Source organism: Paramormyrops kingsleyae, chromosome 15 (assembly GCF_048594095.1).
Source record: "Paramormyrops kingsleyae isolate MSU_618 chromosome 15, PKINGS_0.4, whole genome shotgun sequence".
Classification (NCBI taxonomy): Eukaryota; Metazoa; Chordata; class Actinopteri; order Osteoglossiformes; family Mormyridae; genus Paramormyrops; species Paramormyrops kingsleyae.
The window spans coordinates 3,971,407-3,984,384 of NC_132811.1; the positions used below are offsets into that span (position 1 = coordinate 3,971,407).

Genomic DNA, 12,978 nt, shown 5'->3' on the forward strand with positions numbered 1-12,978 from the left:
AACAATCTGGAATCAAAATGTGATGAGATCTCATTTTCCTGCAAATAAACTGGTAAGACGTTAGAGTGTCATGTTGCATGCAAGAAACTGCTGCAAACCCTTGGCTTGTCTCAGATCGCACAGGACTCTCAGGGTTACCTCATGCTAAACACACAGAAGCAGAAACCAAATGTTTCTCCAGAGCCTATCTGAGGTAATTAACTTTCACTGAAGCCCTGAGTGGCTGCTGTGACAGCAGCTCCCATGTGTACACCTAATGTGGCAGTTTTTTTCCCCCCCCTACCGTTTCGTCCCTTATTTGCAGTGTCCTAACACCCCCCCCCCCCCCCTTTACCTGTCCCTTGCCCTGCAGATGTGGCACAAGAATTTTACAGTGTTCCTCAAAAAACTTGAAACACTAAATATTCATTTCATTAATATTCCATAATACTCCATTTTCAGGATTGTTTGTGCACTGGGTGTCCCGTTTTGTCCAAACTCTACATACCTTACTGTTGCATGCACGATGTATTTTTTCAAAGCGGAACTAATGTAAGATTGAGGTGCAAACAAATGATTTTTCCTTTCCGACCAACTGACAAAGGAACACACTGGAACTCAAGATACGGAAAAGGTCGGTCATACATTCTGTAAGTAATCATCCCCCTGAATCGGAGCCAGGAGCCTCAAGTTGTTCATTGCAGCCTAAGACTATTACTCCAAGTATAATGCAAGTATATAAAAACGTGATTTTTGACCAAATCAAGACTTTATGTAGTAGTTCCTGACACATCTCACGTGTTTGCAATAAATGGAAAATGGAGGGGGAAAAAAAAACCACACTTATGTAAAATTGAACCAATGACCATAAACAGTGAAACCATACTAGTAAATCATAAAAAAAAACCTTGCAAAACAAAAAGACCTTACCAGTGTGCAAGGGGAGGGGAAACGGCAATTTTTACAGGTACAACATTTCGTTGCAAACTGCTGTCTCACACGTCGCTATTGAGTATTTGCTGCAGTGGTATTTTTCAAAATTACAGGAAAATCAGGACACGTTTTGATTTGACAGATTCAGATTAAATTTCTTAATAGTCTAAGTGCATTAGGCAGCTATCTTTAGTAACTGAAATCGAACTGTTCCCTCCATATATAAACTGAAACAAGCACAATGAATCAGTTTGAGTTTTTTTATTTTTTTTTTTTAGAAAATGGTACAAAATTCTAGAACAGTCTTATGAAATTTTACTTTAACTGCAATTTGCCATGTGGTACAGTAAAGTGCTTTTATAAATAATCAGTAAAGTTTGTTGGGTTTCCTTTTTCAAAATTGCCCCCTAAGTGTTTTGGGGCTTAAGAACAAACCAAAAAAAAAAACAACTAAACAGTGCTAACAAAAGACCTTAAACAAGAAAATATGGAAACATTAGGACTGGTCAGTAACAGGTAGAATTCACATTTCATTTTTAAAGGGAAAAAAAACCCCAACCACACCTTTCCATCCCCCTTCGGTGCGGCAGTTAGTAAATGCCAGAGTTTCAGGGAGATGCAAGAGCAGATCTCACTCTTCCAGTGCTTCGGAAAGCAATCCTTAAATCACAGAATTTATGAATGAAAACAAGATCAGTTTTTAACCTGAGACCACTGTCAGTTGACCCAGTTGTCAGAAGATCTCGAACAGTGCTACTCTGCATAGAAAATGAGATGTGAAAAATCGGATTTCATACCCGTGCTAGTCCTATTGGCTAAATGTTGAGGACCAAGAGTAGCACAGAGATCTCTATGACAGAGGTAGCATGCAGAACAGTGAATGGATAATGCTATCAAATCCTGACATTTATGCACCAAGGGGGATTTCTGGGTTGAATATATATATAAAAAAATACTGAATTAAAATAAAAATGTCTTTTCAAAACCAAAGACCATTCAACTTGTGCCTTGTCTTCACTTTAAATTTGCTGAATGATGGACTCCTCCAAACAAAACAAAAGGAAACAAAGATGTACAGATCAAGTCTTACTATAAGACAAACACCATAAATGCATTTGGTGAAAGATCAGGGATTACAGTCAGCATCAACCACTTCCCAGCCAAAACTAATCTGCTTTTCTTTCTTCAAGGACCACATTACGCGGGAAACATCTGGGCAACACTGTTCAGAAAATTGTTTGGGCAAATTTTGTCCCATGGTAACAGTTAATTTATGCAAACAGCCAAATTCAAGGTTAAGTTCATTTTGACTACAGCAATTAAAATATTTTTGCAAAGATTAATTTTTAGGTTACCATGTCCAACTGAAATTTAGACACTGCCAGAATAAGATGGAGCAAAATAGTCACTGCCCACCTTGAAATGAAACCAAAGAAAGAAAATAGAGCTTAATTTTCTAGATTGTTTTTTTGCTGCCATACTTCTACAGATTCATCTCCACCATCTCACATTTTAACAAATGCTTTGCCATCATAACCACTAAATATAATTCAATGTGAACGTAAAAGGATCAATTACCAGCACCGGTTTGAACACTAACGAAAAAGCTTAACAAATGGCACAGCTTAGACAGAGATCCAAATATGTAATTCCATCTACTTACATATTAAGACATTTCTTTGGAAGACTCTCCTGGAATGATTTTCCTCCCCTATTCTTGAGCACTATTCAAACGTCTGCTTTTTTAAACTTTTTCAGTTTCCAAAAACTGACGCGTTTGTTAGAAATGTTTTGACATTTCGCTAAACAGACATTGTTGCCTTCAGCTAAAGAGGAAATCTCCTTTGTCCCCGACCTTTCAGAAAAGCCTAATTAACAAACATGTGTCGATATTGTCTGTCTTTGATCATATGAGAACCCACCCAGGGCAATATTAACTCAATAAATGATGTCATTATCAATGATGTGACATTCGGTGCACAATGAATTCAGGAACCGCTACATATATATTCTTCCCAACAGCGTATGGCTTACATGCTCAGTGAAGCTCCCACTTTAGCTTCTCCAACACTTTGGAAATCAAGTATTAACTTTGAAATGCAACTTTTTCTAGCCACAAAAACAAAATAGTGTTTAGGTGCAAAGTTGTTGCTGGTCCAGGGAAGAGCCCAGTATGGACGACACTTGAGGGTTAAAAAACCCTATATGAAACCTTTGTTGGATTGGGGTGGTTTTCTATTGGACATTTTTTTCTAGGAACACACAGGCCATGTGCATACAGATGCACTGCAGAGTGAATATTAAAGAGACACTGGTAAGTTCACTTAAGGGAACCCAGCAACAGATGGCACTAGACGGTCTGGCATAACTGACTGCCAGATGTTCCAATTCAATGCTGGTTACATAGTTACCTTCATTGCTGCAATTGCATAAGCTTGTCACTGATCAACCAACAGTGCCCACACACATACAAGCAAGAGAGGGGTTGACTTTCTGCCTAATGAAATTCACAGTGGGTCCAGTTGTAGCACATGTAGACAAAGTGACAGGTAGTCCTTTGGTGGTGAGCTCACTTTATGCCACTAATTGCACACACAAAAAAAAAAAAAACAGGAAACATCTGGAGGTCACACAAACTGCTCCCATCTCCTCCTGCAGGAAGAAGGCTGGGGGGGCAGGGGGGAGAGTAGGGTAGATGGACTGAGCTCTGGCAAGATGACCACGGGGCTCATGAAAAACCCTGAGCAGAAGTGGGACGAGCACACTGGGCTAGGCACAGTCCCCCACGATGACCAGAGGAGCAAGGAGCTGGTGTAGCTCAGAGGCAGAGACTGGATCCTGCTTTAGCAGACCACTCCTCTGCCTCCTCTTGGCCAGCTTGGAGCTGGAGGGCGGGGAAAGACGCATGGAGCTGGAGCTTGCAGTCACCACCAGGGGGCGCTCGTGTTCCTCCTTTGTCTCTTCCTGTTCGGCTAGCTGCCGGTTCATGGCCACGGCCTTCCCTGCAAACAGTGTCAGATCCTTGGCACTGCTTCTTCTGAAAAAAGGAAGGAGGAATTGCAGAACATGAGAATGGAACCAGCAACTAACCATCCATGTTTACCAGTGAAAGTCTTCACCCTTCACCTGAGACCAAATGTGGAATGGAGACTATATTCACGAGATCCTATTTAAAATTGCATCACAAAAAAAAAAAAGCATGTTTGCAAACAATACATCACAAAAGCACTGGAATTCTGTCGATTCAGTGTAGATGGTGAGGAGAAGAACATACCTCTGAAGTAGTATGGATGTAGGCAAAGCATTGGGAGCACACTAAGGGGGAAGAACACGGGGTCGTGATTAAGCATTCAGAACACCTTCCGCACAAGTGTCCGCGAGACGCAGCGGCCGCGCCGTTAAACTCACCCCCTGCACCCACGCATGTTGCAGCACCTGAGCAGCACTCAAACGGTTCTTGGCGTCCCGCACCAGAAGCTTGGAAATGAGGTCTTTGGCACTAGAGGAGACGTGAGCCCAGTCCTTCTCAGGGAACTCGTACTTCCCTTCCTGGATGCTCTCAAACAGCATGTTCTGCAGAAAGGTTGGATTGCAGTTCAAAGGTTAAACACACAACTCTTCAATACTATCCATTTTCAATAGCCATGAACTGACCCAACTCCAGATAACCATTAACATTAACTACAATACACATATTCTGCCTTGCAGACACATCCCTACGGCACCTTATACCTTCGGTGTTGATGAAAATTACAACTGTTTATGGAAAACAGCTAATTTTGTTTTTATCAAAGTAATGTGTCAAATCACAAATGCCACATGCACTATGGCGCTTACGATATGCATGAAGCATGACACTTCCCACATGCACTATGGCGCTTACGATATGCATGAAGCATGACTTCTTTAAATGGGTTTCCATGGGTACCTGGCAGGCTTGACAGGGTTCCCCCCAGTCCCATCCGCAGTCACCCCCGCAGCGGCCCACAAATGGCGGATAGCCACTCAGCATGATGTAGAGGATGACCCCCAGGCTCCAGAGGTCGCAGCGTTTATCGTAGATGCTGGCTTCCTCGCTGAAGGCTTCCACTACCTCAGGGGCCATGTATTCTGCCGAGCCACACTGAAACGGGACAGGGCTTGTGTCACAATGTCAACTCATCCTCCGCCAAAATAGGAAAGATGGACATGGATGTGTGTTAAGGGAAGATGCACATGTCACTGCTTGATAATCATTTTCTCCACCTCAACAATTAAGCAGACAGAATGAAACAAGAACCACTGTCCAAATACCTTCAGTTTCACTATAGAGATTAAATGCAAGATCCTGCAACCATTAACAGAAATTGTCTACTGAAAACAATCATGTTGACCCTGTGCTGAGAACCATTGCAATTCCACCTCAGTCCAACAGGGGATGAATGAGCACCAGTTTCTGGGTGGATGGGGGTTGCAAAGAGGTTCACAAATGGATCTTTGAAACAAGACACCAGGCACTTTGCTCCAGATCTGCACTCCACCCCCTACCCTGGCCCTGCTTTGTCCCCCAATTCCAACATAAACATCTCCCCCACACAATCTCCATAACTAAGCTCACTGGCTCAATCCATTTCAAAAATCCATGTTAACGTCTGAGGATTCAAATTGCTGAGGTGCTGAAGTTAAAGGATAAAATGCACTGCTTGCCTGAGGGAAAAAAAAAACAAAAAAAACCTTTGTTATGCAAGTATAAGCTAAATTCAGCACAACCGAGATGCGAGGTGGGGTTCTGGCAAAGCAAGCCTGCATTCCCACAATCACGCAGTGCAAGATGTCTGCTACACTTACTGCAGTGTAGACAACTGCTGTGTTCCACTGAAGTGTGGCTGACTGCAGTACTGAGGTCTGCAGGGACCTAATCTTCTTAGACCAGTTTCTCTCTATTGGGTCTCCAGGACTCCCAGACGGTCCATGTCTCTGCTCCCTCCCAGCTCCAGCAAAAACATGGACTGTCTGGGCATAAGCATTCCACTGAATAAGAAGCAGACCGCTATGTGTCAGCAGTGGGGGGGGGGGGGGGGGTTATATAAACAAAGCAGACTATCGTGTTTTAAAGGACGGGGGGAGGCGTGCCTGGAGTCTCATTACTGTAGGTGCACATGTGTCCTTAAGGCTCCCCCATTGTTCACCCAAGCCCAGCTGTCTGCTCTGCCCCCCCTCCCCCTCCCCCTCCACACAACCATGTAATGGCATCTTCGCAGCGCAGGAATGTCCAACTGGCAGACAAAGCCAGCTTTGTGGCTGGGGGCCCATCCCCCACCCCTCTTCACTGCTGCTCACTCCCAGCCCCCCCCCCAAAAAAAAAGCTGTCCTGCATCTGACTTCAACTCACACTGTTATGGTGGAGAAGAGTGGGGGAGTACAAGCTGAAAGCCTGATGGCTCCCAGCAGCTCAAAGCAGCATCAGGAAAACCAGGGACTCCTACGCTCCCATTCAGCTCCACCACAGTGCACAAAACAGTAAACTGCAAACGGCTCATCTCCGTCGTACAGGGCGTAAACTTCCAAATTGGACCAATTTAGCATGTGATGAGAATTTAAACTCTGCTTGTTACACGTTCGCCTCACATCCTGTCGCTGGGAACCGCAGTGAATTCCCCGCGGTCGAACGGATGCCTGACCTCATCGCGGCTGCTCCACCCGAGCCACCGTCTGTCCCAGCCTCACACCTCTGTGCTAACGGGCACAAAGCCACAGCCCCCAGCTACTGCAGGACTGTGGTGCCAATTCTCACAGCCTTTACGGCTCGCCCAAACTTCACACAGACAGCAACTGTAAACACACGAAAGGAACTAAAGCCATGTACAGGAGAAGTACACATTTACCAAACTACACAGACAACACCCCCAAAACAAAACTGACAAGTTCATTCACAAAGATCATACTTCTTGGAAAATGCACACTTACTCCAATAACACAAATCAGATATCCTTCATGCAACTTTTAAAAATTTATTAAAAATCAGGGGGGAAAAAAAAAGGCTGCAGGATGGTCTTCAAGCCTAGCTGGGTAAAGCTAAACCCAGATAAGTGGCACCAGTAAGAATCCTAGACAGACACCAGACGACACATGAGCAACAGAGTGTATGATCCCTCCCCAGCCCCCCTCCCCTGCCCCAGCGGGGCAGCCAATTACAGACTAGTTGCTAGGTAGGATGGGCTGCTCTCAGGCTTTTAAGCACCAGCCTTAGACGTGTAAACAAACGAAAATGCAGAGTTGCACAAAATGGGTGAGGGAAAGTGGGTGGAGACATCCTGCGTTCAGTTGATTGGCCTTTATTGACAAGTACGATATGAGGAAATAAGGAAAGGAGAACCTCTTCAAAACACAGCCATAAACCTTATTTAAATTAATCTTTTGTTCGATAACTCAAGCGAAAAAGGCCCGCAGCACTTTCCGCCCCAAAACAATCTCTAAACAAAAAAAGCGGTTGGGAAAGTACAAGCAGACTAAATTTTTACTTCCCCGTCTTGAACATCTGGTTTTTCTGGTAACTTCCCAGCACAATAAAAGCACCATGCCCTGTGCCATTAAATGACCCACGGAATAACATATTGTGAGTCTGTCTCCCACACTTTTACCATACCTGACAAAGACAGGGACATGAGTAACTCTCACTACCATTCTTAAGTGACTGAGGTGACCATTAGCCCTGAGCTTCTACCCCAGAGGGAACCCAGCCTTATAACAAACAGCTTGGTTGATTAAACAAGTACAGAGGAACAGCATAAAAATACAGCAAAAGCTATTTTGCTTCCAGTTAATCAGCATAATAAGTCATATCCTTCAGCCCATAAATGAATGAGCGTAAATCATAAAATACTCTGGCTGATAAGATGGCGTGACAGCAAACTGACAAACAGCTTTGCATCACTGTTTCCATGCAATGTTTCCAAAATTTCAACCAGGTAAAAAAATTACAGATTTAATTCTTAAATTCTTACCGGAGTAAGAAGCTCTGGTGTTGATATAGGGGAGCTGTCGCTGTTCAACTTAATGCCGCTGCCCAGGTCAAAGTCACAAATCTTCACAAGTGTGATCTGACATGGGGATGAAGACGGTAAAGGTTATATTTTCCAGAAGAATCAATGTGCACGGTAGAAACATTGTGAAATCTACTCACTCTGTCCTCATGCTCACACAAGATATTTTCAGGCTTGAGGTCTCTGTGTGCCATTCCTTTTGAAACGGAAAAGGACGGTAAGACGAGCAGCATGTAACTGTACTCTGGAGCAGACAAGGAGCTGGAAAGGAAGGTACAGAATCGCCAATACACGTCTACCTCTGAAGGGGTGCTGAACTTACCTTTGGTATGCAGGAAGTCAAGTGCACTGGCGATGTTCTGCACCACAACGCTGGCCTCCTGCTCATTGAAGTGGCGTCTTTTGTGGATGTGATTCAATATGGAGCCTGCAAGGCACAGCAATATTCCGTGTCTATTAAAACATCTGCATGAAGTAGAAGCAATACGGTCACTAAAAGCTCCAAAGGGTTGTCTTTGTCCCCAATTTCACAGCTGACATATCCAACAGCAGCTGTCAATGTTTCAAAGAGGCTTTAAGCATCTCCTCCATTACAAGCAACTGTTCTCACCTCCCCTGAGTTTTTCAAACACAAGGTAAAATTTATCCTCTTCCTCAAAGAACTCTACTAACTCCAAAATGTTTCTGCAAAAAGAGGCAGGAACAAGGATCAGCACAATGCTCTGAAACGCAACAATGCTATGTTTTAGCACAGCACATCAGTATTATTTACATTTAGCAGACACCTTTGTCCAGACATAAGCATGTGCCGTTCTTTCTGAAAAACAGTCTGGATTGTCAGATAATTGGACAACCAAGATGACAGGATTATGTTAACTCAGGGGGAAACACTGCAGACATTTACCGCTTTGCCTTACTACAACGTTTCTAGTGAAAGTATGTACATCAACAGTGCAGTTCCAATGCAGCGTTAGTGAATACCTGTGGCCCTGGCACTGGTAGAGCATCTCCACCTCCCTGAAGACACGACTGCGGCTATGTCCTGGTCTCTTCTCAATGATCTGAGAAAATGAGCCGGGTCTCAAACGGCAGTCAGGATGCATCGCGTCGACAGCAGACAGTTACATTTTTATTACACAAGTGCTGGAAAACCCAAAAAGTTCAGATGAAATGACTGGGAAAGTGATGGCAAATAACCTCAACCTGAAGCAAACACCTGTTGTCTTCATTTTACGTCGGTGTGAAAACCCCCTTTTCTAGCCTGTTCCCTTTTCATACAAAAGACATTCTCAGGATGTACGTCAAAAGCAATATTTTCAAGAAAACAAAATGCCTGGTCTTCCTTAATGCAAATGCGACTGCTACAGACCATTCCGATCCCAAGTTGCATACTCAGAGGTCTCGGGAGGGTAAACACCCAAGCAAGACAAACCGCAGGGGCTTCACTGAGCTTGACACTGGCCAGCCAATTACAAGTGTTTTCATTCAGCTTTTGGCTTCATTCCAACAGTATCACCAGTGCAAGTACACCCCCCAGGGAGTGGGGGTGGGGTGACATATGGCCTAATCTTAGCTAAACCAATGTCAAAGTCTCACTCTCCCAAGACCAAAAAAAGAGCAACAGTAGCAAAAAAAAAAGTTACTCTGGAATAACATTAGATGAATTTCAGTTATTTTGGTTCTTTATATCAATAAAATAATTTGTCAAAATCAGCTTTAAATGAAATACAAATCAAATCTATTAACCATAAAACTGACCTTAAAGTAGAAAAAAAATAGTGTATAATTTATATAATCAGTTAAGAAAAAAAACCTGTTGAAGATATTCATTTAATATATCATACACACACGCACACACACACACACAAACGAAAGTATCTTTGGTTATAACCTCTCCCCTCCTCCATCCCTTTCAGAAGTGCCTTATGTTCTAGAACATCTGCCAGAACAGATGATTCCCACCAATAGAGATCCTGTATTCAAGAAACTGTAGGTGGAGCTTACCACCCCTCACCACTCATTGGCTGGCTGATGGGCCAGACAACAACAATAACAAAGGAACTTTGTGCTGAACTAGCACCACAGGCACAAGTCTAGCTGCAAAACCGTTGGCAGATGACATCCGGCACAGATAACTGCACAAAATGTTCACGGCTAAATTGAGGTTTTGAACTACAAAGCTGGGGCGTAAGGATTTTGCGACAATGCAAGCATATTGGCCAGGTTGTGAGACATGTGTCTTTCAGATTGTCCAGAAGCTACACAACATGCATCTCCCACCAAATAAGTGACACAAAAAGAAAAAAAAAACAAAAACGTGCATCAATACACAATCAGCAAAACCAATTCATATTGCCATTTTGTCCAGTTATTTCAAAGCTAAAAAGCTCAATGCAGGTCCTACCTTAACAGCATATTCCTTGTTGGTGATGAGGTTGACACAGGTCTGGACCCTGGCATAAGCCCCCTCCCCCAGCACCTCATCCTGCAGCTTGTACACATCTAAGAAAGGATTTTTAAATGCGCTTTAGACACCTCGACCAACACGGCATAGTCTTACAGATAGGGAAGACAACACAAGCTATAGTGAATCATCCTCCTAAAAAGCTATGAAACCAAATATGCTCTCAGAATGGTAATCATGTTAGCTAAAAGGTACCGGGGCCATGCAAAGCTCATGCTAAACCTTGTCAATGGCAGGCCCACCTTCAAATCGCCCCGTGAAGCTATCAGTTGCCCTGCTCCTCTTCTTCTTCCTATTCCGCCTTTTAGCATCTGGAATGTCAATGGGCTGACTGGCAGGCATTTCTGCACAGAAACAGCCAACAAACCAATGTTGCTGCTGCTGCTTATGCATATATATATGCAAGAACAGCCAATACAAGTAAATTAATCCAAACTGACATTTATTTCTTCAAAAAAGATCAACCCGAAGATCAAACTCACCGGGTCTTTCAGGGGAATCCAAATCGAAGGTTGAGCCAAGGAAGTGGGCATTAGCTTTACTGAATTCAGAATCAAAGGGGTTCTGACCCTAAGCAGGACAGAAAAATACAGATATTCATATATATATTAAATAGTCCTGTACGGAATCGCGCATTTTATCGGCTTCATACAGGTTTGCGGCATATTAACGGTTGGACCTACAGGTAAAAATGGACCACAAAGCCTCAACACCTCGTAAGGTCTATAGCTTTTTGTTATGAATACTGGAACGTTAAACCGTTGCATGCAGAGGAGATACACCTCATTAAGCACATCCCTCGAGTGGATTAAGGTCTTTTTGTGTCTAATAATACGCCAACGGTCGCTCATTTAGGACGATGGCAGCACATCACTCAGATACGGGCAAACAGAAACGGCATCATGCACGTACAAGCCAGCGACAGCACCACAGCTGGAAGCGGACAGCCGACCGTATAACACATCCCATGACCTATAAATGCCCTATGAAATACCCATGCACTAGAATGCTACAGATTCTAATTTATTTTAACCACCGGATCAAAAAAATCATCGCTAACGTTCGTACGGAAAATACGAATGAAAGCCTAAAAGATTATAAAAGTGCTTAAAAACTATACGCGGCGTGCGACCCGCATTCTGGGGCTACAATGCGACGCAACGTTCACATGTGCATCTCTGCGCAAACAGACCAAGGCTGAGCTTCTCAGATGTACATTAACACACGGAACGGTCTGCAGGAGGCCACTGACCTTGAAGGATCTGTGAAATCCGGTAACTTCGGTGATTTTATTCTGGACCATTTTTTGTTTCTTTGAATGGCTGACAACGGAGCGCTCGGGGTGGAAACAGTCAGAAAACTCTCGAAGAAACAGAAATGCTCCCGAAGACGTCTGGGCTACAGAATATCCGTCTAACGGGATGTCTGGGGGGGGGGGGGGAAGCACCAAAGGTACAATTAGCTATATTAAAAAAAAGGTTAAGCTATTAAGTCAGGGGGACAGCGAGCGAGTCTCGCCTTGACTTTGTCCAGACATGTCCACGGATCCCGAAGTGTGCGCTAGCTAGCTAGCTAACGTCTCAGCCAGTGCAGACGACAAAACGTGATTTTCCCACCATCACCACCGAAATAAACGACGACTGCCGCGAGCCAAAAAATAAACCGTTAAAAAATAAGCACAAGGATTCCTAAAAATAAACGGCACAGTACTGTCATTGGTGGTCATTTTACTAGCTAAATTCTTCGCTTTTGTATCAGAAACACTTTTTAGCTTTTATATCAGGTTTATATCTAGCTTATAATAGGTTACATCTAGTAGCTATCCAACTGTAAGGCGGCAGATTCTGATTCTACAGACTACACACCAAGCTAGCCAGTCATGGTAAAGACAAGGCTGAATAAGTGGCAGACTACCTAACTAAATCAAAAGAAAGCATCGGCAATTAATATTTTAATGTAAAATTAAAAACATCTTTTAAAAATAGAATAGAATAAAGTACCCCGTCGTTATCTCAGGAGCTCCAGCCTTTGCGCCGTTTGAGTAACCCACCGCTCCGGAGGAAGCAGGGCCGCCGAGCAGCAAGCGCGATGGGGGTGAGGTGGCTGCCAAAAACAAAACACTGCAGCCCGCTTATATAAGTTTGCACCCCCCTGCCCCGCCCAACGCTGCCGCTAACCCCTCCCCTCCCCCAACACCGCTCTCCCGGCCGTTAAATGACGGAGAGGCGTGACCGGAGGGGGTGACGTTTACAGCGCAGAGGGGGCGTGGCTCAGAGCGCCTGCTAAACTCTCCCGCAGACTCGCCTGTTGCACTGGAAAAGGGATTACAGAATATAAAGTGACACCAGCGGCCAAAGACGCATCCCCAATGTGAAGTCTAATTCGGTTTGTATGACTCTATCCTCACACTTTGGAATAAATTGCAGGAGCTGCGTTGTCGAGTGGCTCTTCTGCGCTCTCTCTGTCGACTCCTAAATTCCCAAAAGAACATCTCCCCCCAAAACCAGTCATGGCTGGAATCTGAAATGTGGTCTTAATGTTAGTACAGCGAAGGATTTTCCCACCTCCTAAACAAAAAAA

General features: G+C 43.9%; 1 protein-coding gene across 3 annotated transcripts; it reads right to left on the minus strand.

Moving 5' to 3' along the window:
* Positions 1–1,158: 1,158 nt before the first annotated feature.
* Positions 1,159–12,544, minus strand: mknk2b (MAPK interacting serine/threonine kinase 2b). Of its 3 annotated transcripts, XM_023843803.2 has the most exons (14): positions 12,399–12,544; positions 11,651–11,823; positions 10,881–10,968; positions 10,641–10,742; positions 10,339–10,436; positions 8,916–8,995; positions 8,545–8,618; positions 8,257–8,361; positions 8,075–8,130; positions 7,896–7,991; positions 4,841–5,035; positions 4,321–4,485; positions 4,187–4,227; positions 1,159–3,949 (listed from the first exon to the last, which is right to left on the minus strand). In XM_023843803.2, the coding sequence occupies exons 2-14, from the start codon at positions 11,699–11,701 to the stop codon at positions 3,682–3,684; spliced, it is 1,419 nt and encodes a 472-aa protein (XP_023699571.1). In that variant the 5' UTR covers positions 11,702–11,823; positions 12,399–12,544; the 3' UTR covers positions 1,159–3,681. The 3 variants fall into 3 exon arrangements, with proteins under 3 accessions (XP_023699571.1, XP_072555656.1, XP_072555657.1); XM_072699555.1 differs by having other exon boundaries at positions 8,075–8,361; XM_072699556.1 differs by lacking the exon at positions 11,651–11,823 and having other exon boundaries at positions 8,075–8,361.
* Positions 12,545–12,978: the final 434 nt, after the last annotated feature.

What these genes read in the sequence shown, in the direction of transcription:
- mknk2b (XM_072699555.1), bottom strand. Translation starts at nt 11,701, where the DNA reads ATGGTCCAGAATAAAATCACCGAAGTTACCGGATTTCACAGATCCTTC. An exon ending in CTTCACGGGGCGATTTGAAG is followed by an intron (nt 10,437 to 10,640) that starts GTGGGCCTGCCA and finishes ATCCTTTCTTAG; the next exon opens with ATGTGTACAAGCTGCAGGAT. An exon ending in ACAAGGAATATGCTGTTAAG is followed by an intron (nt 8,996 to 10,338) that starts GTAGGACCTGCA and finishes TCATTTTCTCAG; the next exon opens with ATCATTGAGAAGAGACCAGG.